The sequence below is a fragment of the Anguilla rostrata genome, chromosome 11 (assembly GCF_018555375.3).
Source record: "Anguilla rostrata isolate EN2019 chromosome 11, ASM1855537v3, whole genome shotgun sequence".
Taxonomy (NCBI): domain Eukaryota; kingdom Metazoa; phylum Chordata; class Actinopteri; order Anguilliformes; family Anguillidae; genus Anguilla; species Anguilla rostrata.
In genome coordinates this window covers 19,508,381-19,528,086 of record NC_057943.1, presented here as the reverse complement: position 1 = coordinate 19,528,086, position 19,706 = coordinate 19,508,381, and the positions used below count along the sequence as shown (strand labels likewise).

The 19,706-nt window shown below is 42.8% G+C and overlaps 1 protein-coding gene across 6 annotated transcripts; it reads right to left on the bottom strand.

The window, feature by feature from the left end:
• Positions 1-1,619: 1,619 nt before the first annotated feature.
• On the bottom strand, positions 1,620-19,706 carry phf20b (PHD finger protein 20, b). 6 transcript variants are annotated; one of them, XM_064298562.1, is made up of 20 exons: positions 19,540-19,706; positions 15,983-16,083; positions 15,591-15,762; positions 14,785-14,844; positions 14,326-14,410; positions 13,981-14,057; positions 12,650-13,337; positions 11,821-11,925; positions 10,968-11,153; positions 10,809-10,865; positions 10,452-10,712; positions 9,951-10,166; positions 9,596-9,697; positions 8,152-8,301; positions 5,725-5,903; positions 5,369-5,468; positions 4,845-5,040; positions 4,152-4,560; positions 3,742-3,934; positions 1,620-3,396 (listed from the first exon to the last, which is right to left on the bottom strand). In XM_064298562.1, the coding sequence occupies exons 2-20, from the start codon at positions 16,063-16,065 to the stop codon at positions 3,254-3,256; spliced, it is 3,462 nt and encodes a 1,153-aa protein (XP_064154632.1). In that variant the 5' UTR covers positions 16,066-16,083; positions 19,540-19,706; the 3' UTR covers positions 1,620-3,253. The 6 variants fall into 6 exon arrangements, with proteins under 6 accessions (XP_064154632.1, XP_064154633.1, XP_064154634.1 ...); XM_064298563.1 differs by lacking the exon at positions 19,540-19,706 and adding an exon at positions 19,046-19,074; XM_064298564.1 differs by lacking the exon at positions 19,540-19,706 and adding an exon at positions 18,245-18,587.

Below are 19,706 nucleotides of genomic sequence, written 5' to 3'. Positions count from 1 at the left end.
GTTGCCATTTGCTTTGTCTTTGAACCCTGAAATTGTTTAAAGAGAGTCTGTCTCCCTTTGGACTCAAATTATTTCACATGGTTGGTCTGTAATAGATTCCAGTAAAAGGAATGGCCAACATCTTTCTAATGGAATCATTTCTCAGAATTTATCTGAAAATGACAGAAAATGAAGGTATTAGTTAATCTGACTGAAATATTAAAGAATATGAATAGGGAACATTTTTGTTCATGATGTGCATGGGCATTTCTCATATAGCATGGGTTTTTGAGGGTAATCATCCCTCAATGGACATTTGAAGTGTTTCATTTGGAACAATTAGCAGCTTGTTACAGTTCGAGTTATCAATAATCCGAATGAAAACCAGTATGTTTGGGAACCACTGCTCCAGAGGGAAACCAGTCTAGATTGGGAAACCAATATAGAAAGACCACTAGCTATTAAACCAGTGGACAAATTGTTTATCTCTTAAGCATTTGTTTAAGATCACTTGCAGTTCTGAGATACTTATTTAAATTATATGCATAACTAATTCCACCTCCTTTTCAAAATATTTTGTTTTAAATAACTCAACTGGAATTGTCATTGTTCACTGTAGTTATACATTGAATTGAATTGATACGGTTACACAATAATAATAAATAAAAAGAATGGTTTGAGGGGTACTGCTGGTTTGTCATGGGAAATGTAACTAAATAGAAGAGCCTTATTGGGTGAACTGTGGCTATAATCATATAATCCTCTTTTTTCTCAGAAGAATTGGGCCAACAGAAAATGGAATAATGGGGGACAGTAGCAGCTGTCTGTCTCTGCATGTGATTATTAAATTAAATGCAAAGAAATCTATCTGGGACTTGTAAAAACCAATAACATAATACTGGTGTGGTTCTAATAAATCAGTATTTCCTGTAAATCTTCTCTGAGCCAATTTGTCACTGTATTGGTAGTAGTTGATTAAAACACAGAAATACAATCTAAATCCTGTAGAAAACTGATCAAAAAGTAATGCTCAAAACAATTTGATTTCTGTCCATGTAAAGCACTTTGGGCTACCTTTTGTGAAAGTTGATATGAAAATAATACATTTTAAAATGCAATTAAGCATTGAATCAAAGTTTAAGAAGCCAAAAAGATATTTCATTTGAGCACAAGAAATATTTAAACATATCTTCCCATGTGTGGTCTTGTCAAGCAGTAATTTGTAATGAACCAGTTAAAAAACAAAAAACAAAAAAAACAACACTAATCCTACGTACACAATAAGAGCACCACCTGTCCATGGGGAAGGGAACCACCTGGTGGAGAGATTAGTGTCCACAAAGAAAAAAAAAAGCTGATACAAGACAGAGCACATTCTGAAAATGTGTTTATTTTCTTCAGTCTATGGTTCTACTCTATCTTGACAAAATAGCACTATCGCTGGTGAAGGACTCCAGCTGTACAGACAGCTAACTGCACAACACTGCTTTCCATGGAGCTTCACACATGTTTAGAATAAAAAAAGACTCATTTTTGACAAGCGATATAAGAGGCTGAGGCAAATACCCTTTGAAGGTTAATTTCGAAGTAATAAATCCTCAAAACGAAACCTGGAAAACATGGTCAGAGATGCTACAGAATCCAGAGATTTCAAGGTTTATTAAAAATTCCACAAAGTCAGTAGTTAACTAACCTATAGAGAAGAGCTAAGAAAAACCAAAAAGGATTCTCTCTTTTCCCTTGAATAGAGTGCTGAGCCAATTCAATGCTGAAATATGACAGGACAGACCAACACAATTTAAATACAAAGGAAGAATAGAAAATAAAAAAACTTAATTGTGAGGCTGAGACCGCTGAAGAAACAGGCAACATGACTATGAAATGACAGATTGGACTGGGGTTGAAGGTAGCTAAAGTACAGGAATGAATCTACTGAGGGAGCAAGGCCTTCTTGGACTGCATGCCAAACCGCCGTCTGGGCCCTCTGCAACCAATCTCAACGTCTCTCTACAGGAAAATACACACAATCACACAATATGGTATAACTGTAGGTAGGACGAAAAAGTCAAATAAATTACCTTTTCATTCATAATAAATAAGAGGAGTACAGAAATCACCCAGGGAACAAAACAAAACAATGCGGCTGGATAGCAAGCATTAAGACGACAAAGGGATAAGGAAAAAAAAAAAAAAACAAATTACACAAAATATGAATTAAAAAACATTTACAGTAAAAATAAATCTGACAAAATGAAATCTACAAACTGTACAATTTCATTACTTATGGCTGATGCATTTTCAACATACCAAGGTACAAACCAGTCTCTCAGTTTCGCACACATACTTTCCATCATAAGTCTGTTATACTGAAACAGAAAAAGGAATTGAAGTGAAAATGGGAAAAGGCAATTGTCATAGGAAAAATGGAGGGAGGAAACATGGCTTTATATAATATGTAAGAAGGTTCAGTATGAATACAGTATAGGTTTAAAATAATCTTTCGGAACATCAGACTCCCTTCATAAATTCAGAGAATTTGCATGTTCAAATGAAATTAACTTTCTACTAGTCATCTCAAGCCTTTGGTTAAAACCATTATTAAGCATTTCAAAGCATTTATTGAATACAAACCCTTAAGAAAATCTCAGCAATTGCAGTTCTTACATAAAATTTCTTAGTTACAATCCTTTCTTTTTCTACACTGTGACACAGATCACATATTGTCATGGCAACAAGACCATTTTCATTTTAACCTTTTTTGTTTTTACAGCCACTGCTGAGACAAGCAAGCGTTTAAGAATATTTTCTTTTTTGTTTTCTTTTACAGTAAGACTGGTTATTCAGACAGAAAACACATGCTTTAACCCATTTCACTGATTATGACAGTAACAAAAATAACTAAATTTACATTATTAAAAAGAGGGTTTATAATATCAGAAAAGTAAGTGCTGAAACAACTGTATTTCTTATTTTGGTTGACAGTACATCCTTCAGCTGGTAGCTGACTGCAGGACGTCTGCAGTTCTGAAAGAAGAGCCATGTCTTGCAGTCAACATTTTCTCTTGCGAACCCCCAGCCAGCCTACATTTCCCATGAATCATCCGGGCCATCTCAGTTAAGTCCATGTGCGCCTCCTTCCCGTAGCCCTGAATAGGGTTTGTCTGCCACTGTGCGAGTTATACTGTCTGGTCGGATTTTATTCTCGAGTGTCTGGGTTGTTGTCGTCTGGCTTCCCCGCAGCGCGGATGAGGAGCTGCAGGGCTCGGTGGCGCCCTCATGTGGAGCAGCACAGTGCGATCTGCTGCACCTTGCCCAGCTCCGTCAGCAGCTGCTTGATGCGGTGCTTGAGCTGGGGCAGACGGGCCAGGGGCTCCGGGGGCTCCAGCTCTCCGGTATAGTCCAGCCAGCTCTCCAGCACTGCAGACCGGGCAGGAGGGAGAGGAAGTGCGATGTTATGGCCGTCAGTACCCACATTAATCCAGCTAACACAATTTCAGTCAATGCCATGCTCATCAGGACTCAGCAAAGCAGACACCTTTTGAGACCGTGCATGTAGAGGAACAGAAATTTCACAGTTGCACAGACGTCACCATCAATGAGTGAATATTCTAGCCCGGGGTGAGACTGCAGTTGAGAGTTTTCACAGTATCCTTAAATGAATAACAAGCTGGAATGAATTACAGGCTGCTGGACTGGTTAATCAGCCTTAAATCCCCCTGTAAGGCTGTGAGCGACGCCGTGTGTCTGTAGTGTAGGACTCACCGTCCAGCTCCCGCTCAATGAAGTCCATCCTGTGCGTGACCTCGTCCTGCACGGCCTCTATGTGGTCCAGCAGGTTGATCTGCCACTGCTGCTGCAGGCTGCTGTCCGTGCTGCTCTTACCCCCGGCATCGCCGTCCTCGCTCTTTACCTCGTAGCTGTGCTCCACGCTCAGCTTCTTACAGCAGTCCGCCTCCTGGAACCACACGCACAAGCACCACCTTTAGCCACGGCCTACTACAGAACTACAGCCAGGCTTGTGATTAGAGCTGAGCAATATGGCAATAAAATATTGATATTTCTAAGCTTTTTGGCAATGTACGATACACATCTCCATATTAATGCATTCTCTGAAATAGCCAAACAAAGTGACCTCTCCTATGAAATGAATGAAGAGGACAGGCCGTGGTCACCTTGGTGTGGAGGGGCCGGTCCAGCTGCAGGTGTATCTTGCCGCGGTCGGGGTCCAACGGGCCCCCGTAGCGCTGCTCCAGCTCCAGCAGGTCCTCGGTGCTGCGCAGGCTGTCCTCCAGCTCGGAGCCGCGCGTCTCCACCACCAGCCGCTGCTCCACCGCGGGGTAGTACGTGCGCGGCTTCTGGTAGCAGTGCTCGCTGCTGATGTACGAGTCCTGGAAGGAGGGGGCGCGGCACGGCTGCTTCTCCGCCGCGGCCTCCGCCGCTCGGCTCCTCTCTCGCTCCTCCCCCCCCTCGTCCGTCGCCGGGGACGGCATCGCACCCGTGTCGGCCCCGCCCCTCTTCCTCGGCTTCTCGGCCTGCTTCCACGGCTGGCACCACAGCTTCAGGTCTGGGTGCGCCTGGGTCCTAAAGGGACGACAGAGCGGTATGAGGAGAAATGCTAGCCCAACATGCTGAGGTAAGTCTATTTCATTTATGTAGATGTACTAGGATTCCCCCCCAAATCGATTAATACGGCTAAGGAATGCGTTCCCTGCTTCCTGCCAGCAACCGGAAGTGAATTGCTCTTTTTGTCTTGTTATAAAGCTTTGTTTCATCCTTTCCCTGTCGATATTGCCTTTCCGAATTCCTGGGCTGTGCTCCCCTTCCCCAGTTCTTGATCATGTGACTGACAGGAAGACCGAACTCACTGCAGGATGCTCATCTTCAGCTGCAGGCCGTTGAGGACCTCGATCACGCGGTGCACGTCTCCCAGCAGCTGGTGGGTGGCGGCGATCTTCTTGGCGTTCTGGTGGGAGTAGTTCTCCTCCAGGAATGGCAGGCCGTACATGTGCCCGCTGCTCAGCCAGTCCCTGTCGTACCAGTACCGTAGGCTCTGCCTCTGACCTGCACAAACACAAGCGTTCATGTGCACTCACATACTGGAATACAGATACGTCTTCAAGCTCCAAACCCTTCTGTTAGCGTAAACTTCTGCAGTCAGTATCCCATTTCAAAATTATATTTATTACACTATGCATTGCACTTAAATACAAAGAAATATAATACAACATGGCCGTATTCCTTCTCTGATCCTTAAGATATTGTTGCAATTTTCTTTTTAGGAAACAAAGGGTATGCCAAATGGAAGTTCTCCTGGTACGTGAACGGACCGTGGATTGTAAATGCACATGCGCACTGCCTCCAGCAGGGACAGCGTTTGCATGGTGCTCACCTGGCGGGTCTCTGCATATGTAGCAGGTGTACCTTTCTGGAACATTTTCCTCCAGGAGCCCCATACAGGTGCCATGTTGCCAGCATAGACACTCCTCACACTGCACATGTAGGACATACAAGACTCCATCACAACCAGCCGTTACAAGTCAGGCAGCATGGTGCATTTAAATATTTCCCACTGTGCAAATAGTACTGAACAATACATCAGTCTGAGTGACTCACACGTACACGTAATATCCCATCACATCTGAGGGCACTGAGATGCAGGTGCCACTTAAATACTTAGTGATTAAAGTGGATTGTGAGCAGCTCCGTAAAGGCTAGAAGGGCTGACCAGGCACGCTGCTCCCTCACCTGAATCATGAAGTCATTCTCCTCCTGTACCTCGCAGACACAGCGCACAATCTCAAAGCCATGCGCCGACATGGACACGCCCTGCTCCTGGGGGGGCGTGGTGACGTCCAGCTCCACCCCCAGCTCGTCCTCACTCCACACCGGACTGTCTGTGGACCAGTCGCTCGCGCTGTCCTCATCTGGGGAAGAGGGGAAGGGCCGTTCAGACCTTGCCATGCGCTCAGGTTTGTGTGAGCCCGCTGTCTGCAAAGGACTGGCCTCCCATGCTAGCATCTCCAAATACTACGAGTGACACCTTGTTAAAAGCACTTTCACTGCCTGATGTACTAAACATGTTCCACACAATTTAATTAAGCAGAAACAACTGATCAGTGAATGCACAAAAGCTCAATTATTTTAATTGCAAGTGAATGGCTAAGCCTGAAAGCTCAGCACGTCTATGAAATATGAAGTGTGAAAAAATAATTTCATCAGCTACCACAAAATCACTGAGAGCAGAATACTGAGAGTAAGAAACGTTCGCTGATTAAAATGCCCTTAACATTACTACACATTTCTTCCAGTGGTGTCTTCTAGGTCACAAATTGACTTGGTTAAATCTGTCTTTTTTATTATTCTTATTTTTTACTTTGCATGGAACAAGAACAGCAATAAACAAGTACGCAGGCTAAAGCATGGGTTAAAATAGAGAAATCCTATGAGATTTTTAAAGTGTCCACATAGGGACAGTTGGGAGGTATCTCACCTCGACATTCAACCAGAATCTGTATAAATGTGTCTCAGGTAATGGCTCAAGAACTTACCACCATGGAACCATTATTTTCTTTACTGATTGGGAGCATTAAGCAGGGTTCATACACTTTTTCACCAATGATTTTCAATGACTTTTCCATGACTTCTCCACAACCTTTAACTGAATTTCCATGACCAAAACAAATGACTTTATCTCAGCGGGACGATTTAAAATTATTTATTGTAACACTAAGTAAAATTAGGTCTGCATCTGCAACATATGGTGCCTCTCTAAAACAAATAAACACCAGACAGACACACTTAGATACATTCTCTCATATTTTAATTCGAATAGTTTAACATTTTTGTCAATGTCTCAGACAGGGCTCGAAATTGCGACCATTTTGGTCGCATATGCTCCCGAAATTTTACCTGTGCGACCTCGAAATATAATTGGGAGCATTTGTGCGAGTGCAAATAATTGTTCTGGTGCGACCTTTTTTTTTTCTTTTCTTTTTTCAGTCTAACGTCTCTTCCTCTGTACATTCGCTAGTTAGTACACTCAATATGTGCCTTGGGAGCTGACGGTGACCCTTCTAACCAATCGTGAGCTTGACATTCTTACCTTTAATGCCGATTTTAAATTGGTTAATATTAGCCTTCAATCACTCCCTTTCGCAGCACTCCACTGTCACGCGACAGAGACCTAACGCGGTAACTAATGTTACCTGAAGACAAAAGTTTATGTTCAATTTATTAGCCTTATCGAAAGCTGAAAAGTTGAAGCGAACGATTACAGCATTTATTTTAAAACATTAACGTAGTGTTTTGTGTAGCGACCCAGTTGAAACAGCTAATTTCTCCGATGCCGTTTACTGACGGTTGATTTAATTAGCGGTATTAATGTGACGAGAAGCGCTTGGTCGTTTGAATGCATAACACGCATTCAAACGACACATTTTAGGCGTGACAATTTAACTGTTATTTGTAAACAGTACTGTTATATTGTCGTTTTTTATCAATAAAAAATGTATTGCATATAGTGTTGAAGTTGGGAGCACAAGTGCTACCAAGTAAAAAAGTTAATTTCGAGCCCTGATATATTATTGAAGCTGCACTTCCCTGGTATATTGTCGGCACAGTAGGGCCTGCGTTTACTAACTGCTACATTAGCAGAAGCGTGCCTGTAAACAGACTGAGCCAGGCCGAATTAACTTCTCACACCACCAAAATACCGCGAAGGTTACGTGCCAATTTACATTTTATTACTATACATACTATTTTTATGATTTGATTAATTAGTAATTATATTTGATGCAACTTTAGCTACATTTCCATTACTTTTCAGAAAATATTATTTTCCATAGCTTTTCCAGGGCCTGGAAATTGCATTTTAAATTTCAATGACTTTTCTAGGTTTTTCATGACCGCACGAACCCTGATTAAGGCCTGCATATGCAGCATTTCTCAATGCTCTTCCTCCAAATGAAGTCTATTCCTACTGATCCTGTTCACTTTTTCCTTAGGTCCACTGAAACCAAGCTGAATGTGCTTCAGTGCAACACAGCCAGAGAGCACAAAAGCAGGCAAAAGTGTCATCTAAAGGACCAGCAAATGGCATTAGCAAAGAGTATACTGAAAAAGCAGGAAGAAAAACTCAAGAAAAGAGAAAAGATACAAGCTCTTGATACCCACCGTCCACTTGTATCTGTTCTGTGTTGTATCCCGGGCTGGAGTTGTATGACAACTTGTGTTTGTGTGAAAGGGGGAATTTGTGTAACAAATTCAATTTGGATTGAACATTGAACATTGAGATGTCAATATTCTCTTCACTACCCGTATACTCTGTCAAGGGGAAAGCAAATGCATAAGAAAATTAAACACTTCAAATTTCAGGACACAAACAAACAAAAGGCTACTCTACCAAGGGACAGAAGAACAATGTTCACAAACTGTTCCAGATGGACCAAACAATGACAATCAAATTCAATGAAAATAGCAAAAATGAAAGGACCAATTTAATTTTGTACGGTAACAGAACTTAAATTAATTTGTGTATTTGGTGAGACCTTCTTAAACTCACCACACATTCTAAAAACAATCCGACAGCACACTTAGCTTCAGGACAGTCATGGTGTACAGTATATTATAATAATTTCAAGGTATCCTTCACAGTTTGCACTAACTTATGTGCTCAGTGTAGGCTATAAAAATAATACATCTTTAACTGCAAAAAAATTTCACAAACAATACACAACTATATAGAGAATGATTACAACTTCCCTCCACCTCTTGCTGTTGATAGCATATAGAACACGCTGGAACACAACTGAGAAACTGAAGTTATTTTAATGATATTCTCAAATGCTACTGAGATGTCCAACCTGCAGTTTTCTGATCTGCTTCTAACAGTATAGGGTGTATTCTGTTTGGAACCAGTGGAAGTAATCCAATTACATTTGCCCCCACAAAATGAGAAGAGTGCATGTGAGGCATGGTGACTAAACAAAGGCAAATCCGCAGGGTCTGTTCTCTAATAAAGTTGTAAATGCTGTAAGAGATCTTTCAGTTTCTATTTCAGCTTGAATGTAACCATCTCCAGGTGTTAAATGCATCATGCATCATCACATGGTATAACAGAAAGTAATTTTATTGTGCCCAACACAATAATGTTTTGGGTAGAAAAACGTATTGCCTTGGTGCATGGTCCTGCGTAAATTAACCAATGAATGCAAAACGTCAGAGGAAACATTTACGGTATTCATCAGTTATCTTTCTGAACCCTCCATATGAGAGAACTATAAATTATACTGATAATCCTAAATAAACCGGTCAATGAAATGGACTGCTTTCCCAGGGCAGAAGCATACAGACTTCAAAGTTCAGGGGTCATCCTGTCCAGTGTTCCCCACAGATCCAAATAATCTGACATTTCTGGATATTGACCAGATTAGTGGCCAGATTGGAGACTTGTGACTAAATGAATTGAGTTTGGGAGATCCAAGTGACACCAGCCTGGGCTACAATCAGCAGTTGCAGCCTTTTCCATGTCGCCCCTCTTCTGTCAGACAGGAGGAAAGCGCATAGAGGCAAAGCAAGAGAGGTTACTGCTGGCTGAACAGAGCCCGGAATCCCTTACCTGACTTGGACTTCTTTTTCTTCTTCTTCTTTTTCTTCAGTTTGATGCGGAGAAAGTCCCTGTGCTTCTTTTCTTTCAGCTTTTCTCTCTCTTTTGTTACAGCTGTACATGAAAAAGTGCAGCCCATTTGTGAAGATGGTCCATGCTTAAAGGAGAATTTTGCCCATATTCAATTCTATGTAGCCTATACGTTTCTTTCATCGTTAATATGGTACAAAAAAGGCATTCATATTTATACAAGCTTGACACATACAGACATTAGCGTTCATTTATGTAACAAGATCTTGACTGTCGTGTCAGATTACAGATATTGACTTATGGGTGAAGCTGGCCTGGGGCAGGAAGGTGTGTGCACCTGTCTCGGCCCCGCTCCGCTCCCTCTCCTTCTCCAGCGGCTTTCGTCTCTTCTCCAGCTGGTTCTCCTTGCTCTTCTCACGCAGCAGGGGCCGCTGCTGATCCGCAGCGCAGACCGCAGGGGGCGCTGACGTGCGCCTCTTCTCGTTGAGCCGCGTGGCCTTGCCGTCGCCGCGGGGGGAGTGGAGGGCTCTGTGGGTGCCGTGCAGCGAGGAGTCTGCGGAGGAGACAGACAGACGGACGGACGGCACGGGACAGCCAAGGCCGTGAGCCTTTATTAGCACAAACACAGTCCCACGGGCTCATGAACACGTAAGCGTGACCTCCAAGGCCGAGACACAACAAAAATGTATCGGCTAAAGCCAAATGTCTATTGATAGGTGAAGATAAAAACGAACATTTTGCAAATATTTTCATAAAAGCCCTGACTGCAAGCGTGCCGAAACAGTGAAAAGGAGGGGCCCAAAACGTGAGGGAGACTGACTGCGCCAGAGGGACTCACGCATCGAGGCTGAGATGGTGCGCCTCCTCTTGGGGCTCTCCTGGGCAGCCTGCTTCTCCGATGCCCTTGTCTGGATGCTCCTGGTGGGGCTCAGGTCGTTCTCGCTGGTCTTATCCGCCTCGTGGTAGTACTTCATGTGGTAGTGCAGGAGCTTGGCCTTGCGGAAGGACTTGAGGCAGCCGGGGGCTTTGCACTTGAAGGGGTTGTGGTCAAGTTCGATGGACAGAATTGGTGGAGGTTGGTTTTTAATGACTCTGTACACTGAAGGAATAGGACATAATGGATCAGTGAGTTTGGCCATTTGTGACTGTGTGTGCGTGTGCGTATAAATGGACACACAAAGGTTACAGTACTCACACGGCTCCCTGCTGTATTTGTTGGTGGTTGGCAGATGGACCTGGCGTCTCAGTACAGCTGTAAAGAAATAAAAAATACGTTTTCACCTTTCTTTTCCCACATGTACAAAAACTCACAGTGTTGAACTATTAATATATATACTCCTCACAGTGCTCACACCTTGTAATGCAGGCGATAGCTGAGATTCATCCACTGCCGGTTTAGGGTTATCTGTCAAAACAGTCACCCCTTGAGCTTCTTTATCATTGGTGGCCACAGCTGAGGGTGTGGGGGTGGAGTCTGGTTCAGACTGTTTCTGATTGGACGGATTCGTTGTAGGCCTGGATTCTGTAGAACTGTTTCTGTCTGAAAGGGGGTATAAAGGACAGCTCAGAATTGATATACTTGCCTGAAAGTCTTACATGTCATAAAAATAAGCATAGCAAAAAGTTAAGAGCTGCAAAAATACATAATAGTTAATGACAATTACAGACAGGTGAACCACCGGGCAACATACATAACAGTTCAGCACAATCAGCTCTGGTTAAGCCATTCACTACTCATGGAAACAAAGCCTTACAGCTGGCGTTCTAAATCTGCATCCTGGAGCCAGAAGTATATACTTGATATTTAGAAGGTGGGTTTGGTCCATTGAGGACACCCTCTGTCAAATATTCAACCAGAGAAACATGCCTCCTCATACCAGAACAGTGGTGAGGGTGACAAAGTTGAGAACAGGACACACCATGCTGAAGTAACAGATGGCTGTAGTCAAGAATTATTCTAACAGTGAGATCATTTTCAAGCACATACTCCACAATAAAAATATTAGAGACGGCTATAGACATTGTACTGGCATTATTTCTGTCACTATTACAAGGTTCACATTAGTCATCATGCTCATTTATTTTAAGAATGAATTTGTCTCCCTCCAACTTGGCAACACTTGGAAATGGTGCACAAATGAATGGTTGATGCATCAATAACTGTAAACAAAAATTCCACTAAAAAAAACACTACAGATCAGGCAGACCTGTGCTAGTGTCTGGCTTGCTCTTCTTAGAGGGCGTGTTCTGTCCCAGGCAGATTTTTCTCTTTCTCAGTTCGATGACATCACGCAGCTTTTCCCCCCGCCCTCCTGTGAATAAAGGCAAGTTGAGAAGTCACAACGGGGTCCTATTCTGACTTGGGGAAGCAAAGTGCTTTTTGAGCACTCTAACAGACAGGACTCAAGCATCAGATAAAAATGCAGGCTCACATGAGATATGCACCAGTAACTGAAATGGGTAGCCAGTTGTGGGCTGTACATTATTTAGTGCTACATGGCATGTGTTACCCAAGGACCTCCTTGGTGAATAAATGGGCAAAAACACCCCACCAGTACACAAAAACTGTCTTGTGTGTCACAAGCTACCATTGTTCGGCTTTAGTTGACTACAAGCCCTCTGCCACACCTTTCCTTTTAAAGATTTACTCATGTCACAATGTATCATTTCCAAGCTGTACAGCATGTATGAAACAAGGCCTTGGCTGAGCCCGATTCTTCCAAAGCACAGTAAGCCAAAAGCTCAACGCCCCTCCCTGAAGACCAAAATGAAAATAAAGCAGATCTGACTCGCTGTGAGTCAGCAGAGGAACTAGGCGCAGTTCCAGAGAAATTTTGGGAACACTTTCAGCGCATAAACCGCATATTGAAACCTCAGATAAACTGGTTTCTTCTCAGTAAGGAGTTATATATGAAATACAACCTTTTGACCATAGTGTCTCTTTAACAAACCATTTGGCAAGTTTGCAAACTTGGAATGTGTAACATTTTGTACATGTTCATTTAAAACTAGTCTGAAAGAGCAAGACTGGCTCACCCTCTGTGAGTCTGCCCCGTGTCCTCCTGGTGTGGGAGGGGCCGTCCTTTGGGGGCTCCCCTTCGTCCTCTGTACAGGGCCTGGTAGCGGGCTCAGACCCTCCCTCCTCTTTCATGTCTCCATCCAACAGGCTGCTGGAGCTCTGCTGCTGTCCTCCCAACTGGTCCTCTCCTCCTGCTGGCTCGCTCTCCTCCTTCTCCTTCACTCCGTTTATCTCCTCCATCTCCACCTTGGAGCCCGTCTCCGATGTCCCGGATCGTTCCCTTGTCCGCCTTCTACCCGATTCACCTCCCGCCTCCACTTTCACCTTGCTGTCCTCCATGATCAAATCTTTGTCTGGCTTAGTGTCCTCTCTTTCAGACTCCTGATTCCTAGTTTTCTCAATCTTCTCCTCCTCCTCGGTCATTCTCTTTCGGTGCTCAACTTGCACTTCCTCTGTGGAGGCATTCTTAGTCACTTTTGGCTTGTTGCCCTTTCCTTCCTTCGGTTTGTTATCCTCCTCTTCCTCAGTGTCGCTCTCTGTGTCCTGGCAAGATGTTCCACGCTTGTCCCTCTGGCTCTTGCTGCTGCCATTCTCCTGTATGCCACGCCCATTCTCCAGAGGCTTCCTGTCTTTGCCATTATGCTCTCTTGTAACTGGATGCTTTTCCCTGTTTCTGTCTTGGGGCTTGTTTCTACCTCCACCTCTCTGCAAGGAAAAACCAAAACGGGGAATGTGAACGTATCTGATAAATGACAGGAAATACCATCTTTCTCTGTTAGGCCATCTTCAAGAAGTTTACACTAGAGATGCACCAAAATGAAATCCTGGGCTGATAAGAAGAACCGATATTTTTCCAGCCATAGTGGGTTATGCTTGGGCCAGTACTACCCTATTTCATGATATACCACAAATGCAAACTGCAGCCAAGCTCCACATTCATGAAAATGTTGATGAGCATGGACATCGACTTATGAAGGAAAAATCTGACAAATGTGATATGTATAATGAAATTTTAACTTCTTTTTAACTACTTTATTATTAAGCTGAGAGCAGGAGTCTTGAGAGCCAACAAGTCTCTGTAAAGCTTTGCTTGTGAGTTTGGCTGGAAAATATCATAAATAAATAATAAATAAGAGATTCAAGATCAACATGATAAAGCTTTTTTGAGGATAACATCTTCCCTTAATTTACCGTATCAGCAGTGCATGAAATGCAGTACCTCTGTGGTGCAAGCATGTTGTGTCATCACACAGGTCACAATCTATATCAAAGTTTTTTTCTTAAGCCATCATTGGTTCATTTCTATAACAACACAAACCTGAAGGACAGATATCAGAAAAAGACAAACCTCCTTGTAAAAGGGTTTCACATGAATTCCCTTGACAGTCTGGATGACGCCATCAAAAAACTTAACAGTGTACGAGGCTGAAAAGCAAACAAAACAAATTAACCAATGCAAACAATTTTTGTCCAAACCATTTTCACAAATACAACTTCCAGAGCATCCCATTTTATGTTCCATGCAGTCATACATCAATTCAATTTTTTCACAGAAAAATTACAAGTTTCTAATTGTACGTCAAGGAAAAGTGCATTGTAGAATTAATAAATCATAAAGAGGTGAACACAATAATAACTAAAAAGGCTAGTTATCTGCACTGGATGTGTCTGCTTGTATTTTCAGAGGGCCTACCATCTTTGTTGACTGCCAAGACTTTAGCAGGATAGAAACGGCAATCAGACCAACTAGCCAGGACCTTTTCATTGACATGAAACCCCTGCAGGAGACAAAAACACAGATTAAAGATTATTTGGTATCTGATGAATTCACCACCAGACAAATATAACAATAACAATGGAAGGTGCTAGCGTGCTCAAAGTTAAGGGGTCATGAGTTGTGTGTTGGAATTATTTGTGTTTTGGGTCTGGCTGCTCACTGCTGTACTGGCAGTGACAAAAATCTGCACTAGTGAGAGAAAGAACACTTTTTCAAATGTATGTTGTAGTTATTTAAAAAATATGTAACAGCAGTGCAACCAGAAAGAACATTTCTTGCTGCTCTAAGATCGGGGTGAGGAGGCAGAAGCCTAGGTGATGAGAGCTCATTTGTTTTTACAATCCCGCCTGACCGGTGGCTACCCTTTTCTGATACCTTGCTTAGCTGACAGCTCAGGGAGTGGGAGAACTGTCCATCATACTTGCTTGTTTTTACCTTATGAAAAATCACAAGAGGGAAAAAGTACAAAAGGGAGAAAGTTGAGAATACTGTACGCAACAGCTCTCTGTTGCATGTAACACCAATAACTGTAGGGAACATGGAGATTTCAATTAGAGTGATAGGGAGACCTGACAACACAGTACCCAAAAAAAGAATGCAGCCATGGCAGATTTTTCAAAAAATCTTAAGTTGCTGAGGCAACATGACTACATAGAACAAAACAATACACACGCTGCTACTTCATGCCCAAAAACAGCCAGCTAGGCATAAACTAAGCAGGGTTATATAAGATGCGGTTGGATTAATCTTATATAAAATATTTATTTTGTGGGTCAGTTTTGCTTTCACAAATTACGGACTATAGGTCAAACATCAGGCATTCGCGGTGTTGCCAAAACTGAGACACATTTCTTTCAAACACTACGGTAAGGCCCATTATTTTCAGGCATATACTTACAGCTTTATAATTCATTACAACAGCACAAAAGTGCATGTGTCAGGTAAAAGTAAATAAAAACTGTAATTAGAGAAGAATACAATGGTAATAACTAGGAATACTCCATGAGTTTACCAATAATTACACCCTAAGGCGTGTATCGCAGTGATTGCACAACATGACGCACGTATTTGGTTATATGGCCCAAGCTTTGCAAAGTAAGTTGTTTTTGTTTTAGTAATGCACCAAGTTATTTTTTGACGTTCTGCTGCTGTGGGTTTGTATGACTGTACTGTACACTTACCGGGACAGGGGTGTTCTCCTGAAGCCCCTCCCTCCTCAGCTGTACCCTCTCTACCGGACGCAGGTACGGACTGCTCCAGTCAAACCACTCATCGTAGCGGTGGCTCCACTGGCGGTAGTGGATCAGCACTCTCTCCTCTTCATAGTCAATCTTCTCAATGTTGGCTGCATACCTGAGATTCCCATTTACGAAGTACAATGAAAAATTGAATTAATGGAATTAACAATGACATAGTCAGGAGGGCACAGACCAAAAACACCAAAAAGAAGGCATAACAAAAATGCTTTTCTGTTGGGAAAAAAATACAGCACCGTGTTTTATGAGTGTAAAATACCATTGTGATGAGGTGACTTATATTAATGAGAAAGAGATCAGAGAGAGAGAACACTGACCAGTTCTTCAGACTGTCTCGAGCCTCAAGCTGTGCTCCCACCTCAAAGGATATCCCTCTTCTGTTGGGGGGCGTCTTGGTCATGCTGCACACATTCAAGACCTACCACACAAACCAGGACACGATGTCAGGTTCCATAAATTAAAGGCCAAATGGGCCCACACGTCCAATAACATGAAGGGAACAGGCACAAAAATATGACAACTGGCTGGAAAGCAAATCACTTCAGGGATATTCATGCCTCTGGCTAGAGTTTTATGACTGGTTTTAGTCTCAAAAACCCAGCCTATGCTATGTTTACTCTGAAGTGTCAACTAAAAAGATGACTGCATAAGCACATGACAGCTTAAGACTGGAACCGCAGCAGATCATTAGTACCAATCTTGATTTTTAGTGGCATGGAGTAGACCGGAAAAAAAACATGTTGGAGAAAAAAAAAAAAAAAAAAAAAACATGAATGGGCATTGGTGCATGATCATGGTACAACCAGACAAATACAAAACTCTGAGCGCACTGCTGCCCCCTCCTGGCACGGTTCGGATAACTGTCGAGCCCAGCCATGTGGGGACTTCCTGTCTCCTCTTCTGATATCTTAATTAGACATAGCAGGGCACTTGCCTCAGAGCAGCAATTACACAGGTGCTATAAGAGCTGGCCAAGCAGGGAGCAGTGCAAAAAAAAAAAAAAGAGCAGGTGCATGCCGAGGCGGCTCTAATTAGCAAAGAGCTGAGCGTTGCTGACCGCCGACAGGCAGAACGCCTGCGACGTGAGGAGAGAGGAGGACAGACGCCAGACTGTCTTCCGTTTGTGCTGCCGAACACTGGACAATGCTCAACCGCAGAGAGGGGTGATGCCTGGGAACAAGTCTGTCGCTTCAGCTGCGACTCTACCGCCCTGGCTCTGGGTGTTGATTAGCCTGCTGCAAGGATCGCCGAGGCATTACAGGGCCAAAGCACAGCAAGCAAAATTGAGGAACTGGGCCTTTAAAAATCAAAGAGGACAAGTGGACTTGACGAAACACAAGTATTTCCTGCACTGAAGAAATGAACAGCCTTACCCTTAAAGTAATGCCGCAGGAAATGCTATGCAGCCACATGTCCCATATGTCTTTACATAGACCATTCTTCAGCACTCACCCTCAGCCACATCCATAACTAAAAAACTGCTCAAAACACGAATGGGGTAACTGACAGCTTTTCAATGATGTAGTTGCATTTTATTATTATTACTTAGACTGGTATATTCGTGTGACACGTTCACTTTGCACCCATAAAATATGGTCTGCTACTTCCAACATCACTCTTGTGCAAAAGTACAGTTTTATGATGCAATGAGAGCATAAACCATTTAAACTTCTTCAGTCGCACTTAGTGTAAAGCCGACTATGTACGCCTATTAGACGTCTCACTTGAATGATGAGCCAAGCTTTGGACATGCTTTTCTTAAACCACGAAAGACTCTTTTATACTGTTATGCAAGGGCCATTCCATTTGGGCTTACTAAACAACTATTTTCTAAATAAGTGATACACTGCATTCGTGTCTTGGATTTGCGATTAAACATGTGAACAGCAACCAATACAAATACGGCATCATCGTTAACCAGGTTTTTCCAACCGTTATAACGTTAACGGGAAAGACAAGCTCACTACCACGTTACGGAAATGGCTTCTTTCCACATAAAGACACCTAGCTAACGTTATTTGGCTTCCCTTGACAAAACTAGTACAACAGACAGGTAAAGCTTAGCGCCCTACTATGGTAACGTCAATAACCCCCATTAGTCTAATATATTTTGACATTTTATTTATTCGGTCTGCCACGTAATAGCAATATTTCACCATACCCCCATAAATACATTAATTTTTAAACTTAATCCGACTATGTCGCAAGATGGCTAAGATCAGGGTTTGCCCACTAAGTTATAATTACCGTCTACATCATAACTATAGACTAGGTACCGTTTTTTTTCTCTTAACATTAGTAGTCTGTTAGCTGACGTTAGGTTAGGGACCATTAATATTCCGCCATGACCGATTAAAAATGATTAATTTTACATTCGTGTACTTCGGCGATAAAAGCAGTAAATTAGAAAGCCTCCCTGTGCCCAGGGACAGAGGACCACAGACCACGTGAACTGTTAATGTCGCTAGCTAGCGTAGCTTCAAAGCGTGCATTATGTCGTCGGCTCGGTACTCGGCAAGCTAGCAACCGGCAAAAAGGCACGCCATTTTTAAATGTGTCTTGTTTACAAGAATACAAACCTTTAAAGGTGGTTTGCGCTTAAAACCAAAAAGTGTATAGATTGCGTTGTATTAGATTATACAGCAGGTGATGGGTGGCCCAAAGTTTTAACAAAGGTAACTGTTAGCTCACTCTACCCTCCGCAAAGCGGATACTATGCGAATGAGCACGTGCTCAAGATTCTAAAGGTCTACTAACGTAACAAGGTTCTTAGGTACCAGATCAAGTATAACCACTCTGGTAACCTATGATTAGATAATAGCTTAACACATCACAAACATCGTATAGATGACCAGTGAATGTTTCAGCAACCCATTTTTTCCTCGCTACGAAACGCACAATCACTGCTACAGTAGCCTGGAAGCGAAATGACGCAAATGGCGCGCAATACGTTTCCTCCCCGTTGTTTATGCTACACGACTAGCTAACGTTAGCTAGCTCGCTAACACGATAGCAAGATCCGCGGCTACGCGCAGATGGATAGGCACTTAAGAGCGGACTTTCACAAGACACAACTTTAGTTTGTTTGCAGCAGATAGCCAAACATAAGCTTAAAAATAATATTACCAATACTAATATGTTTTCTTTTACTTTTCCACCAAATATGGCTTGCTAGCTCGCCAACTAACACAGTATCAATGATGGGAAACGTGTTTGCAACCTTTATCATGTTAGACATCTAGTTTGATAGCTTCGACAATAAAGAGTCGCAATAAAAGCACCTACACTTCAGATAAAGATTGCGGCTTCACAAACAGCAACGTATGCCTATATTATTATTCATAAATATCTTCCTAGGGAAGTAAATCCACATTGCTTACTTTTTCATCTGTATACCGATTTCGAAGAAGATCATTGGCCAAGACCACTAGCAGAACCTGAACTTAGAGATCTTATAGGCCGAGTGAGCCGTCAATCAGTATCTGACTTTACCGGGGCCTCTTCGGCCTGCTCCTGCACAGTCAGTGTACCGTAATTACGACACAGAAATACAAGGCTCTAACTTCCCAGAAAACTCCCCGAATCATCTGGAAAGAAAATCAACGACCGATTTACAGCGGGCTTCTATAGACACGTTTACATGAATATCAACATTTCTGAAGTAGCAGGCCCCTTCTCAAACAATATTATTTAATTTCCCACGTAAGTTGAATAGCAAGCATCAGTCAGTAGTACAGAAACACATGCGGGCAACTTTCATTTCTATTGATGCATCACCTCCATCATAAACGTTTGAATTTCATACTCCATAATAATGACATAAATGTTGTAGAAAATCGTTTGCACTATAAACAACTGCGTTGTGAGGCTTTACCTTGGGTTTTCTGGAGTCTTTCTTCGATAGTGATGCATGTACAGTTAGCTAGTCCTTCACGAAGCGTGCCGCCACCTTCCTTGCAGCGGTAGTCCACGCAGTTTATTTTCCGATTCTGCTACGGAGCAGCGAGAAAGAGAGCACCGCCGGTGTCACGGAGGGGGCGC

Coding starts and splice junctions, on each gene's coding strand:
- phf20b (XM_064298562.1), bottom strand. CDS start 16,065: ATGACCAAGACGCCCCCCAACAGAAGAGGGATATCCTTTGAGGTGGGA. Junction 14,058..14,325: donor CTTGGCAGTCAACAAAGATG/GTAGGCCCTCTG, acceptor TTTGCTTTTCAG/CCTCGTACACTGTTAAGTTT. Junction 10,713..10,808: donor CAAATACAGCAGGGAGCCGT/GTGAGTACTGTA, acceptor CTATTCCTTCAG/TGTACAGAGTCATTAAAAAC.